The sequence below is a fragment of the Stegodyphus dumicola genome, chromosome 1 (assembly GCF_044657685.1).
Source record: "Stegodyphus dumicola isolate Sdum_Otavi_A_Nest chromosome 1, ASM4465768v1".
NCBI lineage: Eukaryota > Metazoa > Arthropoda > Arachnida > Araneae > Eresidae > Stegodyphus > Stegodyphus dumicola.
The window spans coordinates 20824186-20848807 of NC_140768.1; the positions used below are offsets into that span (position 1 = coordinate 20824186).

At 35.6% G+C, this 24622-nt stretch overlaps 1 protein-coding gene across 1 annotated transcript in view; it reads left to right on the plus strand.

Moving 5' to 3' along the window:
- Positions 1-4850: 4850 nt before the first annotated feature.
- The window catches only part of LOC118183758 (gonadotropin-releasing hormone receptor-like), a 63474-nt gene continuing 43702 nt past the window's right edge, over positions 4851-24622 (plus strand). The window contains exon 1 of the mRNA XM_085825697.1: positions 4851-6010. Within this exon, the coding sequence (XP_085681823.1) occupies positions 5417-6010 (594 nt within the window). The 5' untranslated portion in view covers positions 4851-5416. The remainder of the gene's footprint in view (positions 6011-24622) is intronic.

The following is a 24622-nucleotide window of genomic DNA, read 5'->3' on the forward strand; positions in this document are numbered from 1 at the left end:
ATTTACCATATTAATGAAAATATATCCAGCTTTAAGCTTTGATTTTTTTCTATTATATTGGCATATATTAGGAGCAAGTTGCAAGCTAATTAGAATAAAGAAATTGCTTCAAAATTTTAATGTATAATTCACGAATACGTTTTTCTTCTCTGTTTCACTGTAGAGGAGAATTATTAAAAGGATATAATAAGATTAATATATTTTCAAACTTTCTGAATTGAAAAAAATTCCTAAATTTAGTGGAAACCACGTTTCTTGCAATATTTTATCTTGCATGCTTCTCACAATCTTGTCTTTTTTATCGCCATTTTGTTTCTAATGTGTTATCATTTGTTTATTTATCAACATAATTATATCGATTTATGGTAATATTTAGAAGAACTGCGAGTAAGAAAACCCAAATTGTAGTTGTTATAAAATGCTTGATAGAAGTACGATTTTCGAAGTTAAATTTTTTGAAAATATTTTGAGTTTTAGATGTGTAACATATAAAATGATAACAATATAGATGTGTAATCTCACAATAATCATGCAAAATCCAGTTTTCTCATTCATTATTAATGTAAAGAAACTAAGAAATTCACGAGTCAAATTGTACACTGCTTAAAATTAGATTTTCCCGACAACTGTTCCAAGTTATTAAACTTAGTATTCTGCAAGTGCAGAGTTGGCGGAAAAAGTTCCAGTATGAAAAATATAAAGAAGATTGTACCAGCAACCTCAAGAATTAAGTTATACTGAATTTCAGATAATAGGAGAAAACAGAAATCGAAATAGTTCTCATGTAAACCTTGCACCCACCCCCCAAAGAAAGATAGTTCTATATTACCCGCTCTAACGGACCGATTGTCGAAATTTAATTGGCGTTTTCCAGGTCTCGAAAGCATGACTTAGGATATATATTATATTTATATGTAGCACTGTTCCAACATAGGTATTTTGGCACAAAATCGGACTTGAAATAACAAACCAATGTTTTCTCCATATTTTGATTCTACGACTCAAATTATGCCAAAGTGGAAAAATCGCACCAGTAGTTTTTAAAAAATTAGCTCTCTAAATTTTAGTTTTTCCATGTTAATTGGATTTGGTATATATTTATTAATATCTCTTTCTTTATTAATTTATTTATTTATTATTTGATTCTTCCTTTCACATTTCGAAACTTAGGTTCATTACATATAAAATTCGCCCATTTTTTATGATTTATTTTTAAAATTTGTATTCTTATGCCATTCACAGCTTCAAACTGTCTTCGCGCCATTTTCATGATGTCTCACTACTGCTTATCCTGCACTCTTACTAGCTATATTGCACTCACCATCTGCATTTGCCATATAACTCACTGCACCTGCCTGCATGCTTCAATTTAATGTTATTGCTTATCACTGCACAATTTTTATGATGAACGCCTACTTTCGTAAGTATTAAGATATGCCTGCTCACGCAGCTGAATTTTCTTCGCACAGGGGTGTTGGTACTTCCCTAGTACCATTTATTTGGAAATACCTTTGCCTAGTGCACTTTAATGCGATCTATTGGCGAAAACTCTTTAGTACTTAATGACCAGAAAAAAGTAAGTCATAATTCAAAAATTTGCATTTTAACATAATTTTTACAAATTTTTCGAAAGCATTTTTGTATTATAATTATAAAATTTTCCTCATCATCTCAAATAGATGTATTTCAAAGCATACATGCAAAAAATTAGAGTTTTTTACTCAAAATTTCCTAAGATATATGTGAATTTACGTGTTGGCGCGTTTTGAAAAAAAATGCACCAAGATAAATGTCTCACCAAAAATTACAAAATTTAATTGTGTCGTTTGTAGAGATGTTCTTTCCAACTAAAGCATTATTATGAATTCATACGCTGACTACCAATAAGTATTTGGACACCTGTGATAGAAAAGAAAAACTAACTTTATTCAAATTCAATAGTTGGTAGAGCCTCCACGAGAGGTAATTACAGCGTGAACCCTCAGGGGCATATTTTCCACAAGTCTTTGTATGACAGCTAGTGGTATTTTCTTCCACTCGGCTTGGAGAAGACATAGAAGTTCCTTCACCGATTTTGCACTTGTAGTGCACCCCTGAATTCGGCGATGAATCTCATCCCAGAGGTTCTCGATAGGGTTCAGGTCTGGACTCTGGGCAGGCCAGTCCATTCGATGAACTCCATTGGCACCATACCAAGCCTTGGTTAACGTCGAAACATGACAACTGGCATTGTCGTCCTGAAAGTAACAGGGTTCCAACCCGTAAAACTGCCACAACATAGGAAGCACATTGTCATCCAAAATAGTGAAGTAGGCATAAGAGTTGAGCTTACCATGAATGGAGACCAAGGGTCCCAGCCCATACCAGGAGAAACACCCCCAGACCATAATTCCACCTCCGCCGAACTTGACTGTTGGCACAATGCATTCTGCAGGAGACGTTCTCCAGGTAGACGACAGACCCACACGCTGTCATCCGAACGGTAAAGGGTGAACCTTGATTCGTCACTCCAAAGAACCCGTTTCCATTGATCTACGGTCCAATTTCGATGTGCTTTGCACCACATTAACCGAGCAGCGCGCTTGGACTTTGTGATCAAAGCGCAGCAGCACGACCATGAAAGCCAAGCAGATGTGCTTCGTTACAGATGGTATTCATTGAAACAATACTCCCGGATTCCTGTTGAAACTCCTCGCGGATAAGGGCCATCGGTTAGGTGCGGTTCTTCCGAATTTCTCTGGACAGTACTCGTCGGTCTCTATCTACCAGTTTCGTTGGTCTGCCGACTCGGGGCACATTCCGACAATCACGGCTCACCTTCCACTTCTTAATCACATAGGCCACTGTCGATTTTGGGTACTTCAGATCGCTAGATATGTCCCTTAAGGATCGGCCACATTTGTGATACCCGATAATTATACCTTTCTCGAAATCAGAGAGCTCCGAACTGCCAGGCATCTTGCATGCGACTAAAGCCGATGCTGTTTCCTACACGAAATATACCGGCGGAGTGCGTGACGTACCTTAGGACCGCAGGTATCGTCATTTGCATAGGTGTCCAAATACTTATTGGTAGTCAGTGTATTATTTCAGTTGTTGCCACTTGAGGATGAGAAGTGGCGCTGCAGGTATGGTAGATTTGGAATCCTCATTCGCTTGTCCGGGTACTGTCACTGAAACCGTTTTTATATGCACGGGTTTTGGCGATTATTTTTTTGTAATAGTGTGTGATTTTTCTCAAAGTTTTATTATATATGCTAATTATAGTGATATGTAATAATTACAATATTTACTTATCTTTATATCTAAATATGATTATAGGCAAATGGTAATATTACAATTAACTTATGTAGTAATTCAGGAATATCTTGTAAAGTTTTTTGGGGGGGGTCGTTGGAGGGGGGGAAAACCATCGGTCCGCGAAATTTTTTCCGATCCGCGGACCAAAAAAGCTTGAGAAGCACTACACTAGAGTACAGCTTCCGACTCTGCTCGGTTGTTCTCGGAGCTCAACACACTCCAAGATAAAACTTGACGATGCACTAACTCGCGATACACTAAGAGACCCTCTCGATGCACTCGACCACCAACTCGACACTAGACTACAAGACATTCGCTCACTCACTAAAGATGAGGCTAACTGCTACTCCGTGTGCAGGCACGGTTTATATAGCTTTTGGCTTGCCTTCCAGAACCTTCTGGTCCAAACCGGTAAAAATTCGTTCTAGAAGGTTCTCCATCCGTGTATGGCATATTGCCATTTTTGTAGCCAAATGTCGCTATGGGCGATTTTCCGCCAAATACGGAAACCCTGCCTTCCATCGACATTTTCTGGCAACCATAAACCCGCTTTGCGGAGAAGTTATCTTGCCGCTGTGTATTTCGTGACAATATATATTTCTAAGACCATTCCAAAAATTAAATCTGAATTCTAAATCTAAATTCAGCACGGTGTAATTAATGACATGCAAACAGTTTAGCAGTTATTGTAAATCAGTTTTAAAATGATTTCATAATACCACACTATTAATAGTTATTCTTTTCTTACTTATGCCGCATCTGATAATGTAAAAAAAACCAATATTCAAATGACGTCAAAGTAATCACTTTTTTGTTTTTGATGTTATTGCAAGACATTTTACTTCCAAGCTGGCTGGTTGTAGGCGTTCTTTTTTTTTTAGCTTAAACTTTTCAAAGCATTATGAGATTAACTTTTTATTAAAATGTTTCAATAATCTTAAAAAGAAGTAAAGCATTTCATTTAAAAAAAAGACCAGAATAATTATTAAACCAAATTACTGAAGATGCTTCTAATTGTACATCACTAAGATAATAGTTAAACTTCACTAAATGAGCACTTGAGTAAGCAGTAAGAGTTTCTGAACTTACTAAGCAAAATTTCAAGTACAATGACTTGTGAGAAATTTTTTCTTTATATCTAATCTGTTCTTCATATTTTACAAGATCATTCACAATTGAATAAAGTGTCAAATAGCTTTCAGTAATGTTTATCTGATATATTTTCTCCACTTATGTATCAATTTATTAATTTAATGGCATTAAAGAACAGATGCAACTCGCTTCTATATCAATGTTTCTCGTTAACAGACTTCAAGACAATACGACAAATCCGTGATGCCGATGGATAACCCCCATCATCCATCACCTCTGTAGAACACGACAATCATCTGGAATCGTGTGTAGACGTCTTAGAGAAAGGTAGCTCTAATGTAGAAATGCGGTGCAAGGTTTTATGATATAATGTAATTTGTTTACAGAATATCTTCTTGATTTGTTGATGTTTACTGTTTTTGTAAATGTTTGTTTAATAAGACTTTCTTTAGGAACTGGACGGTCCAAGATGACCTCCGAGTATGGAAAGGAAAACTTGGAAAATTTAGTGAAACTGAAATTTACTTCCCAAAGAACGATTTTTCTGAAGATAAAATTGTGTATGTTTTGTAGTGCAGAAGATACATCAGCTTGCTTAGAGAAATTTATCTGTTTCTTCAAAGTCTTTTCTCAAGAAACCAATGATTAAAAGAATAATCTGTATTCCAACATCTTTCAGAAAAAAAACCTGGCCATATCTAAACTTAGGTCAGAAAATTAAAATGTTACTTGGTTAGATGAACTTGAGACAATCTACCTATAACTCAAAATATGATTCTTAGTTTTATCTAAACTAAGATAAATATCCCTCTAACATTACCATTTTTATTTCGAAGAAAAGAGACTACGAACCTTAATGATTCAATGAAGCGTTTAATGAAAATTAGAAAACTATGCAACTTAATTTCATTAGCTTTAGAAATTAAAGAAAAATAGTCAATGATGCAAAATTTCTTTCGACAAATAAGCAAGTTGAATGCTTCTATTTTGAAAGATAAGTTTGGTAGATGTTAATGTGCTTATAATGTTGAACAAAGTATCAGTTGAAGCTGAGAACTTGGACACTATCAATTCATCATGGCTAAATCATGTCCTAATATTGGAGGAGTCACAAATCTTAAACGAATCTCTTGCATATTGGAATGCGACTTCAGGCGAAAACTACTCTTCGAGTTGGCAATCCTTGGAACATGCTCCAAGTTTTAAACCTTCTACGTTAATTAAAGGAGTGGTCCTTCTGATATTGGGACTTGCTGCCTTATTGGGAAACGTGGCAACTCTCATTTCAATAACTCGAAGAGGCAGACAGCATTCTTCGACGGTTTACCTTCTCCTTCTTCATCTATCTGTTGCGGACTTAGTAGTGACAGTATTTTGCATCGTCGGGGAGGCCTTTTGGACACTAACTGTGCAATGGTATGGTGGCGACTTCCTTTGCAAGCTATTCAAATTCCTGCAGATGCTGGGACTTTATTTATCCACCTTCATACTGGTAGTGATAGGATTTGACAGACTATGCGCTATTCGTTTTCCAATGAGAAGGATCAAGGCAAGGATGAATGTTCGCAGGGCTATAGTGGGCGTCTGGGCACTAAGTAGTGTGCTTTCTGCTCCACAGGTATGTAATATTTTTTCTGCATTTTCTTTTCTTGTAAAAACGTGAATCCTTTCAAAATGATTAAGTGAATTTTAACTTTTTTACTGTTTAATGTTTGATACGTACTGTTCCTTATTTTCAAAGATAGATAGTTGACTTCTATACCATATGTGAAGAGAGAAAAATTTTTATTTAATTTCATAGAAAATAATAAAGAAATATTACAGATCCTCAATTGATTTTTAAGCTTATTCATATAGTACTGTTTCCAATCTTAAATTCTGTTCTTCGACCTCTTTAAAAAATTGCGAATATATTGTTCGCAATATTTTTGACCAAAATTCTCATGTCCACTAGAGCCTTAGGCACTAGTGTATTTCATGTTCTCTCAGTTTCCTTACTTAGGCAATAATTAATTGGAAGCTTTTCCTAAAAATGTAAGTACCGAATACTTTACTAGCGTTTCATACCTACATATTTAGAGCTCCTAGAATTGAGATGAAGTCACCAGAGAAGTATGGGAACAATTGAATAATTGATGAAAATCAATTTTTGCCTGTATTACGAAAAATGAATTCATTTTGTGAAGGAATAAATCGAGATACATAGTGAATGTAGTTAAAGGTGCTGAGGTTCCCATTTAATCCCATTGGTCAATAAAATGATTCAGTTCCCAAATTGAAATCATTATTGACTGAAGCCTTTATGTAAGTGCCTGCGTCACTAGCGTTATGTAAGAATAATATGACATGAATTAAGTTCGAAGTGATGTAGTTTAGAGAGACTTGTTATAAGCAGTTACTATTTTTAGGGCTAAAAGGGGGAATATACAAACTAAAATATTAAAAGGGAATGTTTCCAATTAAAATTAGAATTTTGATTTATATATTTTTTATCTTAGGTAAAAAGAAAATTTTTCATGCTATTGCTTTAAAGCATATGTGATACTGTGGTTCCCATGAATAATTTTAACACTAAGTTAAAATAAATTACAATTAAAAGTTTAAATACAAGATAAATGAAATTATCACAAGAAAACTGACAAATAAAAAGTGAATCTAAAACTCAAATCAAATAGGAAGTAAAATGTTGATTAAAGTTAAAACTGTCCTAAAAAATTTGAATATAAACACAAAAATTACTTAAGACATAAGCAAAAATACAAAGAAGCGGTAAATGGTAAATTAGCCTAATTTGAATCTCATTATGGACTCTTCAGGGGAAATGCAAAATGATCTTCGAATCCAGCTAATTCCATATCGCGTTTCGTGAAAACAGAAGAATTGAGACTGAACATGAAACTTTTTGATTATTTAACCGATAAAATAACCTATATAAAAACTTAGACAAAATCTTAATCTTACTAAATAAAAACTTAATAATTTTTTCTTACATATAGGAATTTCGAAATTCTTATTTTAAACTCATTTGAGAGTAATTTGCAGTGAATTTTAAAATTAGTTAACTTTCCAATTAATACTAAAAATAAACATTTCTAGAATATCAAAAATAAATTATTTTTGAACTAATTAGAAATATTCTTCTGTCGTCCAGAATTTGAAACCTTTCAATACTTAAACTTAAGACTCCGTTAAACAATAATCAGACTTGACAGAAACTGCGAAATTAAAAACATTAAATTAAACCTCCCCAGACTTGGGTCTGGGTAGGACAAGAGGTTACCGCAAGGGTAGTGCGAAGACGTCTGCAGCACCACAGACTGTCTGTACGGCGCCAATTATTGCGGCTTCTCTTGACGCTTCAGCAGGGACAAGCGCCCCTCAGTGGTGCGACAAACGACGGTACTAGACACATGAATTGGACCACGTAGTCTCTTCAAACGAATCCCAACTTTACGTACAGCATCATGATGGTTGTATCCGTGTGCGGAGGCACCATGAAGAATTAACCTTGTTAGATTGCATTCGTCATCGTCGTAGGGTCCCAGCACCTGGAGTGCTTGCACCTGACAGGGGTACCTTGATAGTGCATCTTGATAAGGCCTGTATTGGGTACACATCTCCGTCACCTTCTTTTGATAAGAGGCTTGCGTGACGCCATCTTTCAATAAGATAATGAACGACGTCGTGTTGCCCGTCGTGCTGTCCTGACCTTCCTCAATGCAGAGGATGTTCGACTTACCCTGGTCCGCAGATCTCTCACCCACTGAGATCACCTGATCATGGTTTGCCGAGAAACTGGCATGCCACCACTCGTCAGTCGCTAAGAATGATGAACTCTGGCATAGAGCTGAAGTCGTATGGAATGAGTGTATCATCCAAGCTCAGTTCGACTCGATGCCCAACCGGATTGCAGCCATTATTGTTGCCAGAGGTGTAACTTCTGTGTACTGAATTCTGCATTCTCTATACTCTAAACGATCAGAAAATTTAGTCATGTTTTCCACCCATTGTACTGTATAATAATATATGATTCTACTATTTGTTTTCTTTTCTGGTTTAGCAGTTATAATGGCCAGTAATCATCATACACAAGAGTAAGAATTTTAAATCTGCTGTGTGTCCTGGAAGGAATGTATTTGACTTAAGAAGAAAATCCTTTTGCAAAATGCTATTAAGATTTTCAGAAAAAATAGCTTTTTAAAAGACTCGTTTTGTCACATTAATGAGCAAAGCACACCTTTTTTGATTGAACAATAAAATATCTTGTGCATTTATAATAAATAATGGGCATTCGCATTTCTGATTTTACTTGAAACATACAGGATTGTATCGTTAACTCAAAAACAGTAGCATCTGTTCAGGCTTAAAAGTTATTTAATTATTCTAGACATGAGTTGCAAATTTTGTATTTCTGTTCTAATACATTTTCTCGATTAATTGTCCAAACTTGTTAAACGTCTTTAAACCATCTAGTGCGCATTGATCTGTTTTCTTTTGATTTTTCGCTGTACTGCGAAGTTTATTGATTTATTTCGACCATTGAAATTTGACGATTTCCTGATGTGCAAATCTATATTTTAGAAAAATTAGTTAAGAAGTAATTTCCTTTTTCTTCTTTTAACTTTTTTTTAACTGCTCCGAGTCAAATAAGATACTTGAGAGGAAAGCATAAATTGTATTAAAAATGTGTCTTATTGTTTTACCTAAAATATTTTCGAATACAATTCAGTCATAAAATTTTTTAAAGATAAAGCAGTAAAGAGTAGTCTGCGAAGAGACGTTTTCTTTTTTTCATATGGGAAGAGTGGAATGTGCTTTTTACTTCCTTGTACCAAGTAAAGGAAATATTGTAATTACGAAAATTTTCGGGTGTCATATTTCAGCAAAAATATCCATTTTTACAGCTAGGGAAGGCAATTTAACGACGCTTTTGCGTGACATCTGCAGGTAAGAACAGAATAAAGGACCATTTTTTCCCCAAACGTATAAAATTGATTTAAAATAGATTTAGAAGAGATTTTTTTCGTGGCGTCTGTACGTACGTAACGTATGTATGTACCTCCCATAACTCAAAAACGAGTAGTCTCAGTATGTTGAAATTTTGTATATAGGACTGCTTTATCATGTAGTTGTGCACCTCTGTTTTTGGAGCCACACCAAAAATATAAAAGTGTATATGTACCCACTCTGTTACTTGGCTCCGTGAGTTCAGTTTTCTATTTTTATACGTTGATAAATTGTGCATTTTTTGCTTTAAATTTGAATTACTCTGTTATCTTCCGGTTAAGGTTTTTATGCCTTTAGTTAACCTGCTTGCAAAAGTTGTAGAATTATCCACAATTTAAAAGTTGTTTAATTGCGGCTAAACCTAATTTTATTACCATAGCAGCCACGTTTGTTTGCATTTGAAACTTAGCAAAATTGTGAATTAAGTCAGCTTTTGCACTTTCAATGTCTGTTCGCCAAATGGGACCGAAAATTTGGTCTTGCTGCCTATTGGCCGAATTGGTTGTTTTTGCGTAGAAACACTAATTTTAATTTAAAGCAAAAATATTGTTTTAACTGTATTTGGTGTTTTATATTTTTCTGTATTTTTTAATATATTTTGAAGTTTTATGTATTTTTGCTTTACCGCGATCTCTAATGACATATCGACGAAATAAGTTTAAATGAAATGCAGCAAAATATGCATATAATTTAATATTCCGTAAAAGGAAGTCATGTGGTGTGCACATCAGATTCTTTTGTTTTTTGAAATGATGTTACGATTTCTAGGAGATATGCCTTTTGAGAACATAGTTTCTAGTTAAATTAAAGCAGCTATTTGATGCGTGTGTCTGATGTTATTATAACTCTGACACAACACGCAGAAATATTATAGTCTCTTTGCCACATTACTACAAAGACAGTATATATTTGCAGAAGCTAAGAAGGGAGAGAAAATTTAAAGCTAAAGCAAGACTGACAGTGAGTTTCACAAGACACCCTTTTAAATTAGTTGAAAATATCCAAACATCATCAAAAATTAAAAGTACTTTTGATTTCGAACTGTTTGCTATTCTTCTTTCTTGACACTTAACTGAGATCTTACTTTATCACAGAAAATAAAAGCTGAAATCAGAAGACCAGCTTCGAAAGGAGTTGATCGATCTCGTAAGGTCACATTTTAGCGAAGAAGTAAAGAAACTAAGCTTAGAATACAGATTAGATTCTAAGAATATATTTGAAGTGATGAAATGAAATATTGATGCTCCAAGACGTTTCGTAAGTCCTCAAAGCAAAGAATAAACTAGCAGAAATATAAGATAGGCGACACAGCCTTTTCTGGATCATTTTTGTAAGAGAAATTCGATATTTAAAAGTGTTTTTATGATCGTCTTTAAATATTTAATCTAGCTCAGCTCTTGCGTACATGATTAGAATGCACACGAAACTGTACACAGTTAGAATCGTGCTACTTCTAAGTTATTACAAATTTCGGTAAGTTGGAATGGTTGTATTAAAATTTAAAATTACAGTCGGTCAATCTAAATGTCAGACACTTTCTAATCCTTTTGCTATGTCTGAATACACTGGATGTACTAATACGTGTCATTTGATAGCATATGGTGATGTGCATCAATAAACATACTGAAGTCGTTAATTCGTCACCATTTGGGTTTGTTCAACCAGGTGTCGAGCCTCTTCCTAGTACTCATTTAATTAGAAGGAATGTAGGAAATTACTGCATCTCCCTGTACTACTGCCGTGGTTTATATGTAGCATTGCCCCAACGTAGGTATTTTGACTCAAAGTTGGACTTTTTCTGAAATAACATAGCAATGTTTTCCATATTTCGATTTTACGACTCAAATTATGCCTATATATTAAATTTTATAAAATTTGGTACGAAATTTACGGAGTTGTTCAAAAATTTATCTTGGCGCAATTTTTTCAGTTTGCGCCAAGAATAATCACTTGGCGAACTTCTTAATATATGGCAACCAATTTTCCTTTCCCTTCCATTATGCCGGAGCGGAAATAAAAGCCATCTCGTTGCTACCTATCTACATTGTGCATGACCGAAAAGAAGTCACATCGTTCCTACTTTCAAATAATTTAGCAAAGTGTCTAAACCATTTGATGTTTTATCGCTATCAGCAAATATGCCAAATTTCAAAACGCGCCAATATGTAAATTCACGTATATTTCCGGAAATTTTGAATAAAAACTGTAATTTTTTGCACGTATGCTCAGAGATTCGTCTACTTTAAGATGATAATAAAAATTTTATAGATTGTATTAAAATCTTTTTGAAAAATTCATAAAAATTATTAAAAATACAAATTTTAAAAATTAATCATAAAAAATGGGTGAATTTTATTTGGACTGAATCTGAATTTCGAAATGTGAAAGGAAGAATCAACTAAGTTTAATAAAGAAAGAGAGATTAATAACTCAATTAGCATTGAGGAACTAAAATTTTGAGAGCTAATTTTTTAAAATGTACTCGTGCAATTTTTACAAAACTTGGTAGTTTGGCATAATTTGAGACGTAGAATGGAAATATGAAAAAAAATGGTATGTTATTTCTGAAAAAGTCCGATTTTGTGTCAAAATGTCTATATTAGAACAACGCTATATATAAATCTAATACATATCTTAAGTTGCGCTTTCGAGACATGAAAAACGCAAGTTGAATTTAGCCAATCGGCCCAGTAGAACGAGAGATATCGAACTGTCCCCTCCCCCTTTTTTTATGCACAGTGTACATGACGCAAGTGTAATTAATCGATTTGTCACTTGTTTCCTCATCGTCTCCTAAATTAAACTCGTACATACAAATACGTGAATCATTTTTATTTTGTAATATATTTCATTATATTTTTAACTATCTGATTTTTATGTACAGCTGCCCATTTAATGAAACTTTGCATTTTTGTGTTAGATAAATTATAAAATGGCAGCTAACATATAATGATGCCACAACACCTCGAATTCAGTGGCCTTGAAATAAGAAATCATAGTCAATATTTAGCACTTTGACTCTATTTTAAAGCAACTTTCCTTTGATTCTCGTTTTCAACCCAGGTTTTCTTGCCAGAATATTAACAAGCTAGCACGCATGTATTCAAATGAGGTAAAATGAAGTAGTATTTAAGGGAAGGTTTTGGAAGGTGATTTTAGAACGCGTTATGCCTGCTTGAAAGCCACGTTGCTATTCTTGATTTACTAGCAATTAGATTTCTGTGGCATCAAGAGCTTCTAGCCATTAACCTTGTTTACGCCGACTTTTAGGAGTCTGAGCCTGCCTGCGCGTTAATTAACCTGTGAAAGGCAGTTAGGCTCATTTAATTCTATTTTAAGTTATATGTTACCTTTTGAGTTAAACTAAAATATAGGCTTCTGTAAGCACAAGTCGGTGCCGTCTGCGAAATTTATATTGAGTTAATAAAGTGTTCTTTACACCCTTCTCTGGACTTTGTCGTACTTGAGGATAATTCCTCACACATTCTGCTGGACCCCGTTAGTTTATGTTCACAAAGAATACGAGACGCTGTAACCTTAAACCGATAATTTCAAGGTAAAGGACTGCCAGTGATAACAAAAGACTTCAGGCAAGTTCAGCGAGTAAGCCTTTTTTGAAACAAGTTGAAAACAAGAAACTTTGCTTTACAGCTGACTTGTGTGTGTGTGTGATTATGGCAAAGCCTCGAGGGCTATCTGCCTAAGAGGATGGATGCCTTCGTGGAGGACTTTCTAAGGCAAACTGGCTCGTATACACGTTACACATGGGGAAAACCACGAAAACGCCCATGCAGCCAGCCCGTTCGCGGGATTCGAACCTCGGACCGAACTATCCGTGTTCAGCGACTTTACCACTCGGCCGCTGGTGGGCCATTGCAGCTGACTTGATAAATGGCATGATAACACTTTATGGAAATATGTATTTTATATTTGTGTTATATAAATGCAAATGACTGAGTTTTAATATAATGTACTTTCTTCGGATTATTATTAAAAGGTTATTTTATGTTAAGTAAAGCTCTAACTGTCTCATTTTTATAGGTTGATTAACTCTAAGCTACTGCAGGCTTAATTCGGCCCACTAGTCACCGAGTGGTAAAGTCGCTGAACACGAGTCGATCTGAATTCGATTCCGAGATACTAGGTTGACTACAGGGACGCTTTCATGGTTTTCCTTATGTGTACGAGCCAGTTTCCCTTAGAAAGTTTTCCACGAAAATATCGTGCCTTTTAGGCAGATCGTGTGTTTTCCATGATCAGATAAATCAATCTAAATCTTAAAAACTAATTTTTAGTAATATATGAAAGCTCTCGAAATTATTGAATACTTAAAGCTTTCCAGTTACACCACGAAGGCACACTGAAAGAAAGGAGAAAATGCTTTATAAATGGATAATATTTAAGTTACTGAAAAGGTAAGATAATTTGTTTTAGAATAAGCTAAATAAATATGCGTAATAGTTTGTTCCTGAAGAAGGTGTTTTAATTGGATTAAGTAATCATATCGAAACACATAAAGGATAGCTTTTAAAGTAGAGTAGTTTCTCTCGTGTGGCACCTAAGCTAAATTTTAGTGGCACGTAAGCGGATGAGGTCCCTGTACATTGATTGTTCATTATGAGATGAACTGCTAACTGCAGAAGTATTTGACCGTTAGGAATAGGAATGAATGGGAAAAGTTTAGCTTAGAAAAAGTGTGAATTGATGCTCCTACCAGTAGTTGAGTATTGAGTTTATATTGTGAAGTTTTGTTAGTTTCGATTCTTCTATGGATTTTATTCTTAGCTGTGGGACACATTAGCTGCTTGAAGTTTTTGTGGATATCTCATATGAAACACGGGCCAATATTTCTTGACAAGTCTTCACACAATTTCACGTAATTATTCGGACAATAATTTATCGTGAAAGATGTTCTAAGGGAATTTTTGTTTCGTTTCAGTTGTAGATGATAAAAGCCACAAACCAATCCAGACCTTTTCGGTTTTTTTCCAGTAAAGAATTACTAAAATTTAAAATTGCTAACTATAAAGCTTCACCAATCATTTAATTTAAATCTTAACTTAAAGAAATGAATACGTTTCAAAGGAAAAACTGGCTTCTTTTTCATAAATAGAAAACTTTCTTATTAAACTTGTAGAGACATTAGGTTTTTTTGGAAGCAGAAGAGATGAAAAATGAGCAAAGCCTTCGCCGCGAATCGAACCACGGACCTTTCGAATACGCGCCGAGCGTGCAGACCAGTGCACCACGAACACACGCTAAGAAGGCGGGAGAAATACCTTATGTATTTCCCCATAAAGAATGACTAGGGATGAGGGGACCCAATCGCCAAATCAGTGGTGGAGAATCGTTATTCAACACCTTTTTTAGTAGATACATTAGGTTTTTTTAATGGAGATAAAAAATTAGCAATGTTCTCGCCGGAAATCGGACCACGGACTTCTCGAATACGAGTGTGCAGACTACTGCACAACGAAGGCACGCTAAAAAAGGCGGGAGAAATACCTTATAAACTTACCAGAGCTATGGCTTTTTAAAATATTTGAAAATATCTTTACTTTGGTTAAACAGTGTAGCTGTAAGAAGTTTTATTAGTGATCAATGTCTCTAAATGGGTATGATTCAGATAAGAACAACAGCCTTAAATATGATTTCCTACTAATAATTTTTGAAAGTCAGGAAAATATTTTAGAAATTGAGAAAAATTATTGTGTAAAAGATATTTATTGCAGTTATATTTTAAAAAATATGCAAATGGCTCACTTGAGAAACCGTCTTAAGAAAGTGTAAGTTATATTTGTTCATGAAAGAATATGAGGAAATTGACATATGTTATTATAAATAATGTTTGTGATTTCTCGACTTTCTTGAGAGTAGAAATGTATTAAGAATTTCTGAGAAACTTATTGATAACTTTATATATAATCAAATTAAATTTCTGTTAATGTAAGTGAATATAAAAGAAATTTGGTACTGCTTACTTCCTTTTGATGTCTCGTTTTATTTAATTTTTAAACAAAATGTATCATTATGTTTAAGTAAATAAAACAATAAGCAGACGAAGTAAGTAAATTATGTTTGCATATTAATATTTGTATATAAAGAAATAAAAACTGGTAATTACGAAAACTTAAAAACTAATTAAATTACTTATTAGAAACTTACTAAAATTTATTTAGCTTAAAATCTCATAAAATAAATAATATATATATATTTTTTTTAATTCGCAATTAGTACATGAAAAGCATAATCTCTGATATTATCTATTTATGTTGAAATAGTTTTTTTATTATCAAATGAAAAATACCATTTCCTCTGATTCAAATAAGTCTGCTCTTAGCCAACCCGTTTTTTGAACTGCTTTAAGTCTGTTGCATTTTTGTTTTACAATTGTTTCGAAATGTTAAATTCTTGAATGATATTTGTCCTAATTGCCAGACATCAGCTCTCTCAAGCCTTTTGCAATGAAGAAATTTAAATGACTTCAAAGAAAACGCTCTTCCATATTAAATTGAATTTTCTGAATTCCAATTTTATCAGAATTAGAATTAGAATTTCTTGTTTCCAGAAGCCAATTTATCATTTCTTTCCTTAATTAGCAATTTTTTCGTCCATTGTTGTATAAAATTACCTTTTTATTGGTAATATGGGTTTCGAAGAAATTTGTAAAGCGAAATATTGCTTTCAATGTTTAGTTCATTTCTAATCTGAATAGAAAGTTGGTATCTTATTTGAATATAATTTATATATATATTTTTTTATTTTGCAGACAAACGTTTTAGGATTTATATCATATTTTTATCATTTTAATTTTTAGTTTCCCTAGAGTAAAGTTTAAAGTTTTAAGAAAATAATTTTGACGCTGTGGGTAGAGAGAGTTCTGCAATAATAATAATAATAATAATAATAATGAGGGTGATTACTTCAAAAGTAAAAATTTTAGTTAATAAAATATTGATTATCTGTATTCCAGAGAAACGTTTCACAGATTTGAGTGCAAAATTCAAAGCTACATTCAAGAATCAATCTACTGACGTATGTCCTTTCTTGATGCCTTTTATAAATTTAAATTGAAAAATCTTGACAAAATATTAAAAAAAAAGTAAATGGTTTTGACGATTAAATAGGATGAAACAATACTCCTCAATAAATTTATAATTGGCCACTTTAATTTTTAAGCGTGTGTGAAAGCTTGTAAGGATCTTAAGTTTTACTAACGTTTATTTTATTTTAAATCTTTACTATCACTTCTTATTTTCTACTTCCGGCCAGAATTATAAGCGTTAACGTTTTTATGCAAAGTTGTCTGGCGAACGCCAAGTATTTAAGTTGTGGCCTTTTGCCAAGCGAGAGAGAGGAAGCAGTGAATCAAAGCAGGCCGCTTACCTTAGAAGTTACGCAGTTGCTATTTGCCTTCCAGGCCAGAGGTTTTAATCCTCTTGATAAATTTAAACGTATTGTAGTGTTCACAGTCTCTGTACTACATACGCTTCCTGTTATTATAAGGCCAATCTTCCACGTTTATTATTCTAAAGTTAAATTAGAGTTTATTTTTATTTTTATACTTTTACGTTAGACCCCCAAGTAGCGGGTCAGTGTATTCCGAAGTACGGAAGTTATTGTATATAGAGAAAAATAAAGGGTTTTGTATACCCTTCGTGTGTATCCTGTCTACTTACCACAATTAGTGAACATAGCTTTAGTAAGCTCTCTGTTCCGAGTCAGGTCCTTGTATGTTCCCGAAGAAGGTAAGGAGGAACATTGACCCTGATAGTGGCGCCCAACGAAGAAGAATAACCATGGCCGAGTTTCAAGAAGAACCTGTGCTGCCTGCAGAAACGGCTCAGAATCCAGAAATGCCAGCTGCCGCCCTGGAAGGATTTGGTTACATCGTCCAGACCATGCGCGCTTCGATGAAACCAGAAGCAACATTTAATGGAAACTCACCGGTAACCAGTTTTTTGGAAAAATTGGATGACCACTTCATGCTCTACCCCGTGCACGAGTTTCAAAAAGTTACCTTAGCTACCAGCGCTTTGAGGGGCCAAGCGCTTAACTGGTTCAAATGTATAGGCAGAAGTCTCTTGGGTCAAGCAGGAAGTCCCACCTATACTTACGAAAATTTCAAGACTGCCCTACTAAAAGCCTTCCCTGTTGTAAGGGATCGTGCGAAATTAGAAACGGAACTTTTCAGTATATATCAACAAAGAATCGAAAACCTCTCGAGCTTTATTTTAAGAAAAATTCACGTTTTCAAACTCTTGTATGGAAACCGTCCGGATCCTGAAATAATTCAAGTGATTTTGCCGAGGTTACTGCCCCAAGTGCAAGACTTTATTGAATTAAGAAATCCGACTACACTGGAAAAGTTATTTGAGCTAGCAATCCAGTTTGAAAGTAGAAGAACGGCGGACGTCGAAAGAAGACGCCAATATCAACAGCGAAACCAATTTGGTACGCCAAGACTGCAGCAAACTCAAGAACACGGCTACGGAGAAAAAGCGAATCAGTGGGCAAGGAAACCCGAGCATTCAAAAACAGCCGGCGAACGTCGACAGTTCAATAGCAATCCAGGAAAAAAGTCTCAAGGCCAGGGGAAAAAGAAGGAAAGCACGGAAATTAAAAATAATTTAAACTAAAACGGATTTCTGCTGACGGGAGGATGCGGAAATCCGAAGGTCACGAAAACCCCTCTTCCTACAAGCTAAATACAGTAATGGTGAAAAATTTGACTCTTCCGAAGATTGAAGTGTTGGTGAATAATATCCCAGCCACCGCACTCCTGGATACCGGCGCGCAGTGTTCCTGTGTGGCAGAAGATTTTTTCAGGAACTATTTTCGCAAATACCGCATATATAATTCGGATAATACGACAGTGTTAGCGGCGCAAGGAGAAAAATGTAAGTGCATAGGTAAAGTACCTTTGTATATCCGTATCAAGGACGAACAAGTAAAGGTGATGTTTTTTATAGTAAAGAATCTGCAAGCACATTTAATCTTAGGGATAGATTTTCTTTCAGACGCACAAGCAACACTGGATTTTAATGAAGCGTCCCTTAAGCTGACAATGAAACCAGTTCGTACTGAAAAGGCTGAACCGCCGATGGTAAATCTTGACCACCTGCCTAATGACGAGCAAGATAGAATCCGACAAGTGGTAAGTGAATTTGCTTCGTTATTTAGTGATATTCCAGGATTTACTCAGGTTACTAACCATAGTATTGACACCGGAGATGCAATGCCAGTTCGCCAAAAACCATACCGGTATGATAAGAATAAGGAAAAATTATAGAATGGCATATTACCGATATGCTACGTAAAAAGATCATAACGCCCATCTCAAGTAGTTATGCTAGCCCACTGGTTTTATGTAAGAAAAATAATGACTATCCTTTGGAGCATCCAAAAAGGTGGAGATTCGCTATTGATTACCGTAAATTAAACTCCATAACTAAATATCCGGTATATCCGTTACCGATCATAGAAGAAATTTTAAGGAACATAAAATCAACCAAATTTATGACGACTTTAGACTTAACGACTGGTTATTTTCAAATAGGGGTTAGGCCTGAGGACGTGCCTAAAACTGCTTTTATAACCAAGTCTGGCACTTATGCATTTTTGCGTATGCCGTTTGGCCTTTCAGGGGCCCCAGCAACATTTCAGCGATGCATGGACATTGTGTTAAGACCTGTTCTTGGAAAGTCCACATTTATCTATTTAGACGATATCATTATTACTAGTGATAATCTCGACCAACATGTACAGGATTTAAGACAGGTGTTTTCTTTATTAAATGAGGCCGGTCTAAAAGTTAATGTCGAAAAGTGCAAATTTGCAGCCCCTTAATTAAAATATTTAGGTTACAAAATATCTAAAAAAGGGATCGAGACAGATGAATCAAAAATAATCGCTGTACAAAAGTATCCGACTCCAAACACGGCAAAGAAGCTCTCTTCTTTTCTAGGACTTTGTTCATATTATAGGTCCTTTATTGTTATTCCTTTATTGATTTTGCAGCTATCGCGGAGCCATTGTTAAAATTAAAAAGAAAAAAGGCAAGATTCTCGTGGACGGCCGAAGCCAATAGTACTTTCGAAAAATTAAAACAAGCATTAACACAAGCCCCTGTGTTGAAATTTCCTGAAAAGGATGAGAATTTAGAAATTTCAGCGGATGCTTCGGATTATGCGGTAGGAGCGGTACTTTCGCAAAATCAGCAGCCCGTGGCATTTTTTAGCCGAACTTTAAATCAAACACAAAGGAACTATTCCGCGACCGAGAGAGAGGCACTTGCAGTTCTGTTAGCAGTGCAAAAGTTCCGAGTCTATTTTGGAAAGGCGCCGATAACAGTGTACTCTGATCATGCGGCGCTAACTAGATTGTACTCAGGGAAAAATTTATCCCCAAGGTTAATAAGATGGGCACTCAAGCTGCAAGAATATAATCTGGTAATCAAGCATACCCCCGGAAAGGAAATAATCGTAGCAGATGCCCTATCAAGGATTAAAATAGACGAACAAGGTAATACCGTAAAGGTGGCAATGCTTACAGCATGTACAATAAATTCCCGAGAAACTGTAATAACCGAACTGGGTAAGGATCCTGAGTTTGGAAGTATTTATGAGTATTTAAAGGATCCTGAAAATTTTAGCCACCAAGATATTGTGGCGATAAGAAATAGGGCGGCCCATTACGAACTAATAGATGGTCTATTATTTTATACAAAAACTACGAATTCCAACAACGAATTTCGACCTGTTATCCCAGCTAGTCTTAGATTAAATATCCTGCAGGAGCTCCATGACAGCCCTTTAGCTTCTCATGCTGGTATTCGAAAAACTATACAACGCGTACGCGAGGCAGTCTACTTTCCTGAACTGCAAAAGTTAACAAGGGCGTATGTCCAGTCCTGCCCAACATGTCAAGCAGTTAATTATATTAACTTCCGCCCGGCCGGGTTTCTAAATAGTATTAAATCCGAATTTCCAAATGAAATAATTGTCATCGATTTATTGGGCCCTTTCCCAAAAAGTCAGTTAAATAAAAGTCGCTATCTCCTTGTTATGGTTGATCATTTTAGTAAATGGACCAAAATTGTTCCCTTAAAACGAGCCTCCGCGAAATTAGTTACTGATTCTATTTTAAATAAATATATTTTAAAATACGGGGCGCCCCTAAAAGTTATATCGGATAATGGTCCTCAATTTGTAAATAATATATTTGAAGACATGTGCCAAAAACTGGGCATACGTCATTTAAAAATGGTCCCGTATCGGCCGCTATCAAATATAGCGGAACGGGTCAATAGAAATATAGTGAAAATTATCCGTAGTTATGTTAAAAATTTTCATAAAAGCTGGGATAACTATGTCAATGAATTTGCTTTCGCCCTTAGGACCGCAAAACATGATACAGCGGGCAAAACTCCTGCTGAGTTATTTCTAGGTAGAAAGATTATAACGCCGTTAGATAAATTATTTTATGTGCAACAAAGAGCCCCAGAACTTAAAATGGGTGATATAGAAAAACTAATAAAAGAAGCAAAAAAGAATACGGAAGTAGCACAAAGAAAACAGAAGCTCTATTATGATTTGAAACGACGGGGAGTAACTTATAAAGTAGGGGATGAAGTTTTAAAAATTAAGCATTCACTTTCTTCAGCACCAGAAGATAAAACTGCCAAATTTTTTCCACGATTTGAAGGACCATATGTTATAGAAAAAATAACTCACGCTGTAGTAGTGTTAAAAGCCAGAAATGGTGAAACCTGTTCCGCAAACATTGATCAAATCAAGCCCTACTTCGATCGTAATAAAATGCAAATATTTTCAGATCTTTTGCAGGATCCGGCACGGCAGACACCGCAGGCACAAGCTCCAGAGGTGGAAAAACGACAAGTACAAGGGCAAGCCAATAAGAGGCAGGAGCAAGTGAAAAGAAAATTGCCCCGCGGAAAAATTGAAGGTAGCAAGAAAAAGAAACCGTTCCACCGTCCAGAAAAGAGAGTTCACGAACACCCCCAGAATGAAGAAGGGAGAAGGACGACGTATGTGAAGAAAACCAGGAGAAATGACGGCAACTATAACCCGGCTCTTAAACGGAAGATCTACTCATCCGACAGGACTCTCCGCAGTAAATGTCGGCGAACTGCGGAAGGGCCATCAGCGGCGGAGGAAAAGTTACAAGGAAAATTTGAACGGCCAGCAACGAGGTCCAAGCAAGAACACGAAAGAAGTTTCCCGGTTCCGCCAAGACCAGCTGCCATCAAACGGCTAAGACCACAAGCAGAGGAGAAAAAGAAGGTATTCAAGGGTGGCCGAACTGGTGAAAAAAGGAAGCTTCCAGAGGAAAGCACTGAAGGGCGAGCCCGTACAAGAAGGAGGATAAATCACACAACTCTCTGCAATACCTTTAAAGACTGGGCCCAGAAAAGGATGTCCGAATATTACAAACATAAGTAAAATTTTATGTTACTTTGCAAACTTAAGTTAATCTTTCATTCTTACTGCAAGTGGCAGATTTCAAGAAGTTTTACCTCATGCGAGGTCTACCTTTATCGCCAAAAGGGCGAGAAATGAGTTGTTACCGATTTTGGTATTATGCTTTTCAATTACTCGCGCGTAAAACTAAAGTTGATGTATAATAGCGTTGTATAAAGACTTAAATATTGAAAAAAGTTATTGTATAAATTTTATTTAAAACATTCTAGGAAGAAAGAATTTTTAGTCTGAAAGACTTTTTTAAATGTATTATTTCAATGTAGAAAGAATTGGCACTTGCTTTGAAAAGAATAGAAGTTAACAAGGTACTACTAATGTATGTTTTCAAATGTGTAAAATTAACAGCATGTTGATATGTTCTTATATACAATGTGAACTGTTATTTTAAATGTTAAGAAATACCGTGATATGGTAAAAGTGAATGTTAAAATTTTTTATTCGTGTGACTGTAAAAAGACTAAAGCATGGCGAATATGTGTTAAAGGTTGAATGATGTAGTTAGGCTCTCTGACGCTACACTTTAGAGTTAGCCACTTTTAGAATAGTACCTCAGGGTTTAGAGTTGAAATTAGGGTGTGTTAAGAGGTCTTGTTATGTTGAATTTTAACACGTTAGTGTTTTGATTGTAGGAGGAAGTGTGGAACACGTCGACAGAAACACATTCGTTTTTGGTGTTCTTTTACAACACATGTCAGAGAGCACGGGGAGAGATAATTAAAATAGTCATGAATGAAATAAGAATGTTAAGAGAAGTATAATTGTATATGTTACTTGCCATTTCATTGTGTAACATTTCATTAAACTAGTTTTCCTTCCAGATCTCTGGAAGGAACCAGAATTGAATAAAAGCTCCTGTTTAGATGCAGTACAGATGAAAAAAAATTGTTGTATAGCCTGGGAGCTGCTATTGTAAAAAAAAAAAAAAAAAAAAAAAAAAATTTCTTTTTGTTAAATTTCTAGTTTCTAGCGAAGTATGTTTGTAAAAGATTGGCTTCGCGTTAGATTCTAGAGCTAAAAGTTTTCAACAAGGTCGTTTTAGACCTCAGTTTCAAACTAATTAACTCTGGCGGGAAGTATGTAAGGATCTTAAGTTTTACTAACGTTTATTTTATTTTAAATCTTTACTATCACTTCTTATTTTCTACTTCCGGCCAGAATTATAAGCGTTAACGTTTTTATGCAAAGTTGTCTGGCGAACGCCAAGTATTTAAGTTGTGGCCTTTTGCCAAGCGAGAGAGAGGAAGCAGTGAGTCAAAGCAGGCCGCTTACCTTAGAAGTTACGCAGTTACTGTTTGCCTTCCAGGCCAGAGGTTTTAATCCTCTTGATAAATTTAAACGTATTGTAGTGTTCACAGTCTCTGTACTACATACGCTTCCTGTTATTATAAGGCCAATCTTCCACGTTTATTATTCTAAAGTTAAATTAGAGTTTAGTTTTATTTTTATACTTTTACGTTAGACCCCCAAGTAGCGGGTCAGTGTATTCCGAAGTACGGAAGTTATTGTATATAGAGAAAAATAAAGGGTTTTGTATACCCTTCGTGTGTATCCTGTCTACTTACCACAATTAGTGAACATAGCTTTAGTAAGCTCTCTGTTCCGAGTCAGGTCCTTGTATGTTCCCGAAGAAGGTAAGGAGGAACATTGACCCTGATAGTGGCGCCCAACGAAGAAGAATAACCATGGCCGAGTTTCAAGAAGAACCTGTGCTGCCTGCAGAAACGGCTCAGAATCCAGAAATGCCAGCTGCCGCCTTGGAAGGATTTGGTTACATCGTCCAGACCATGCGCGCTTCGATGAAACCAGAAGCAACATTTAATGGAAACTCACCGGTAACCAGTTTTTTGGAAAAATTGGATGACCACTTCATGCTCTACCCCGTGCACGAGTTTCAAAAAGTTACCTTAGCTACCAGCGCTTTGAGGGGCCAAGCGCTTAACTGGTTCAAATGTATAGGCAGAAGTCTCTTGGGTCAAGCAGGAAGTCCCACCTATACTTACGAAAATTTCAAGACTGCCCTACTAAGAGCCTTCCCTGTTGTAAGGGATCGTGCGAAATTAGAAACGGAACTTTTCAGTATATATCAACAAAGAATCGAAAACCTCTCGAGCTTTATTTTAAGAAAAATTCACGTTTTCAAACTCTTGTATGGAAACCGTCCGGATCCTGAAATAATTCAAGTGATTTTGCCGAGGTTACTGCCCCAAGTGCAAGACTTTATTGAATTAAGAAATCCGACTACACTGGAAAAGTTATTTGAGCTAGCAATCCAGTTTGAAAGTAGAAGAACGGCGGACGTCGAAAGAAGACGCCAATATCAACAGCGAAACCAATTTGGTACGCCAAGACTGCAGCAAACTCAAGAACACGGCTACGGAGAAAAAGCGAATCAGTGGGCAAGGAAACCCGAGCATTCAAAAACAGCCGGCGAACGTCGACAGTTCAATAGCAATCCAGGAAAAAAGTCTCAAGGCCAGGGGAAAAAGAAGGAAAGCACGGAAATTAAAAATAATTTAAACTAAAACGGATTTCTGCTGACGGGAGGATGCGGAAATCCGAAGGTCACGAAAACCCCTCTTCCTACAAGCTAAATACAGTAATGGTGAAAAATTTGACTCTTCCGAAGATTGAAGTGTTGGTGAATAATATCCCAGCCACCGCACTCCTGGATACCGGCGCGCAGTGTTCCTGTGTGGCAGAAGATTTTTTCAGGAACTATT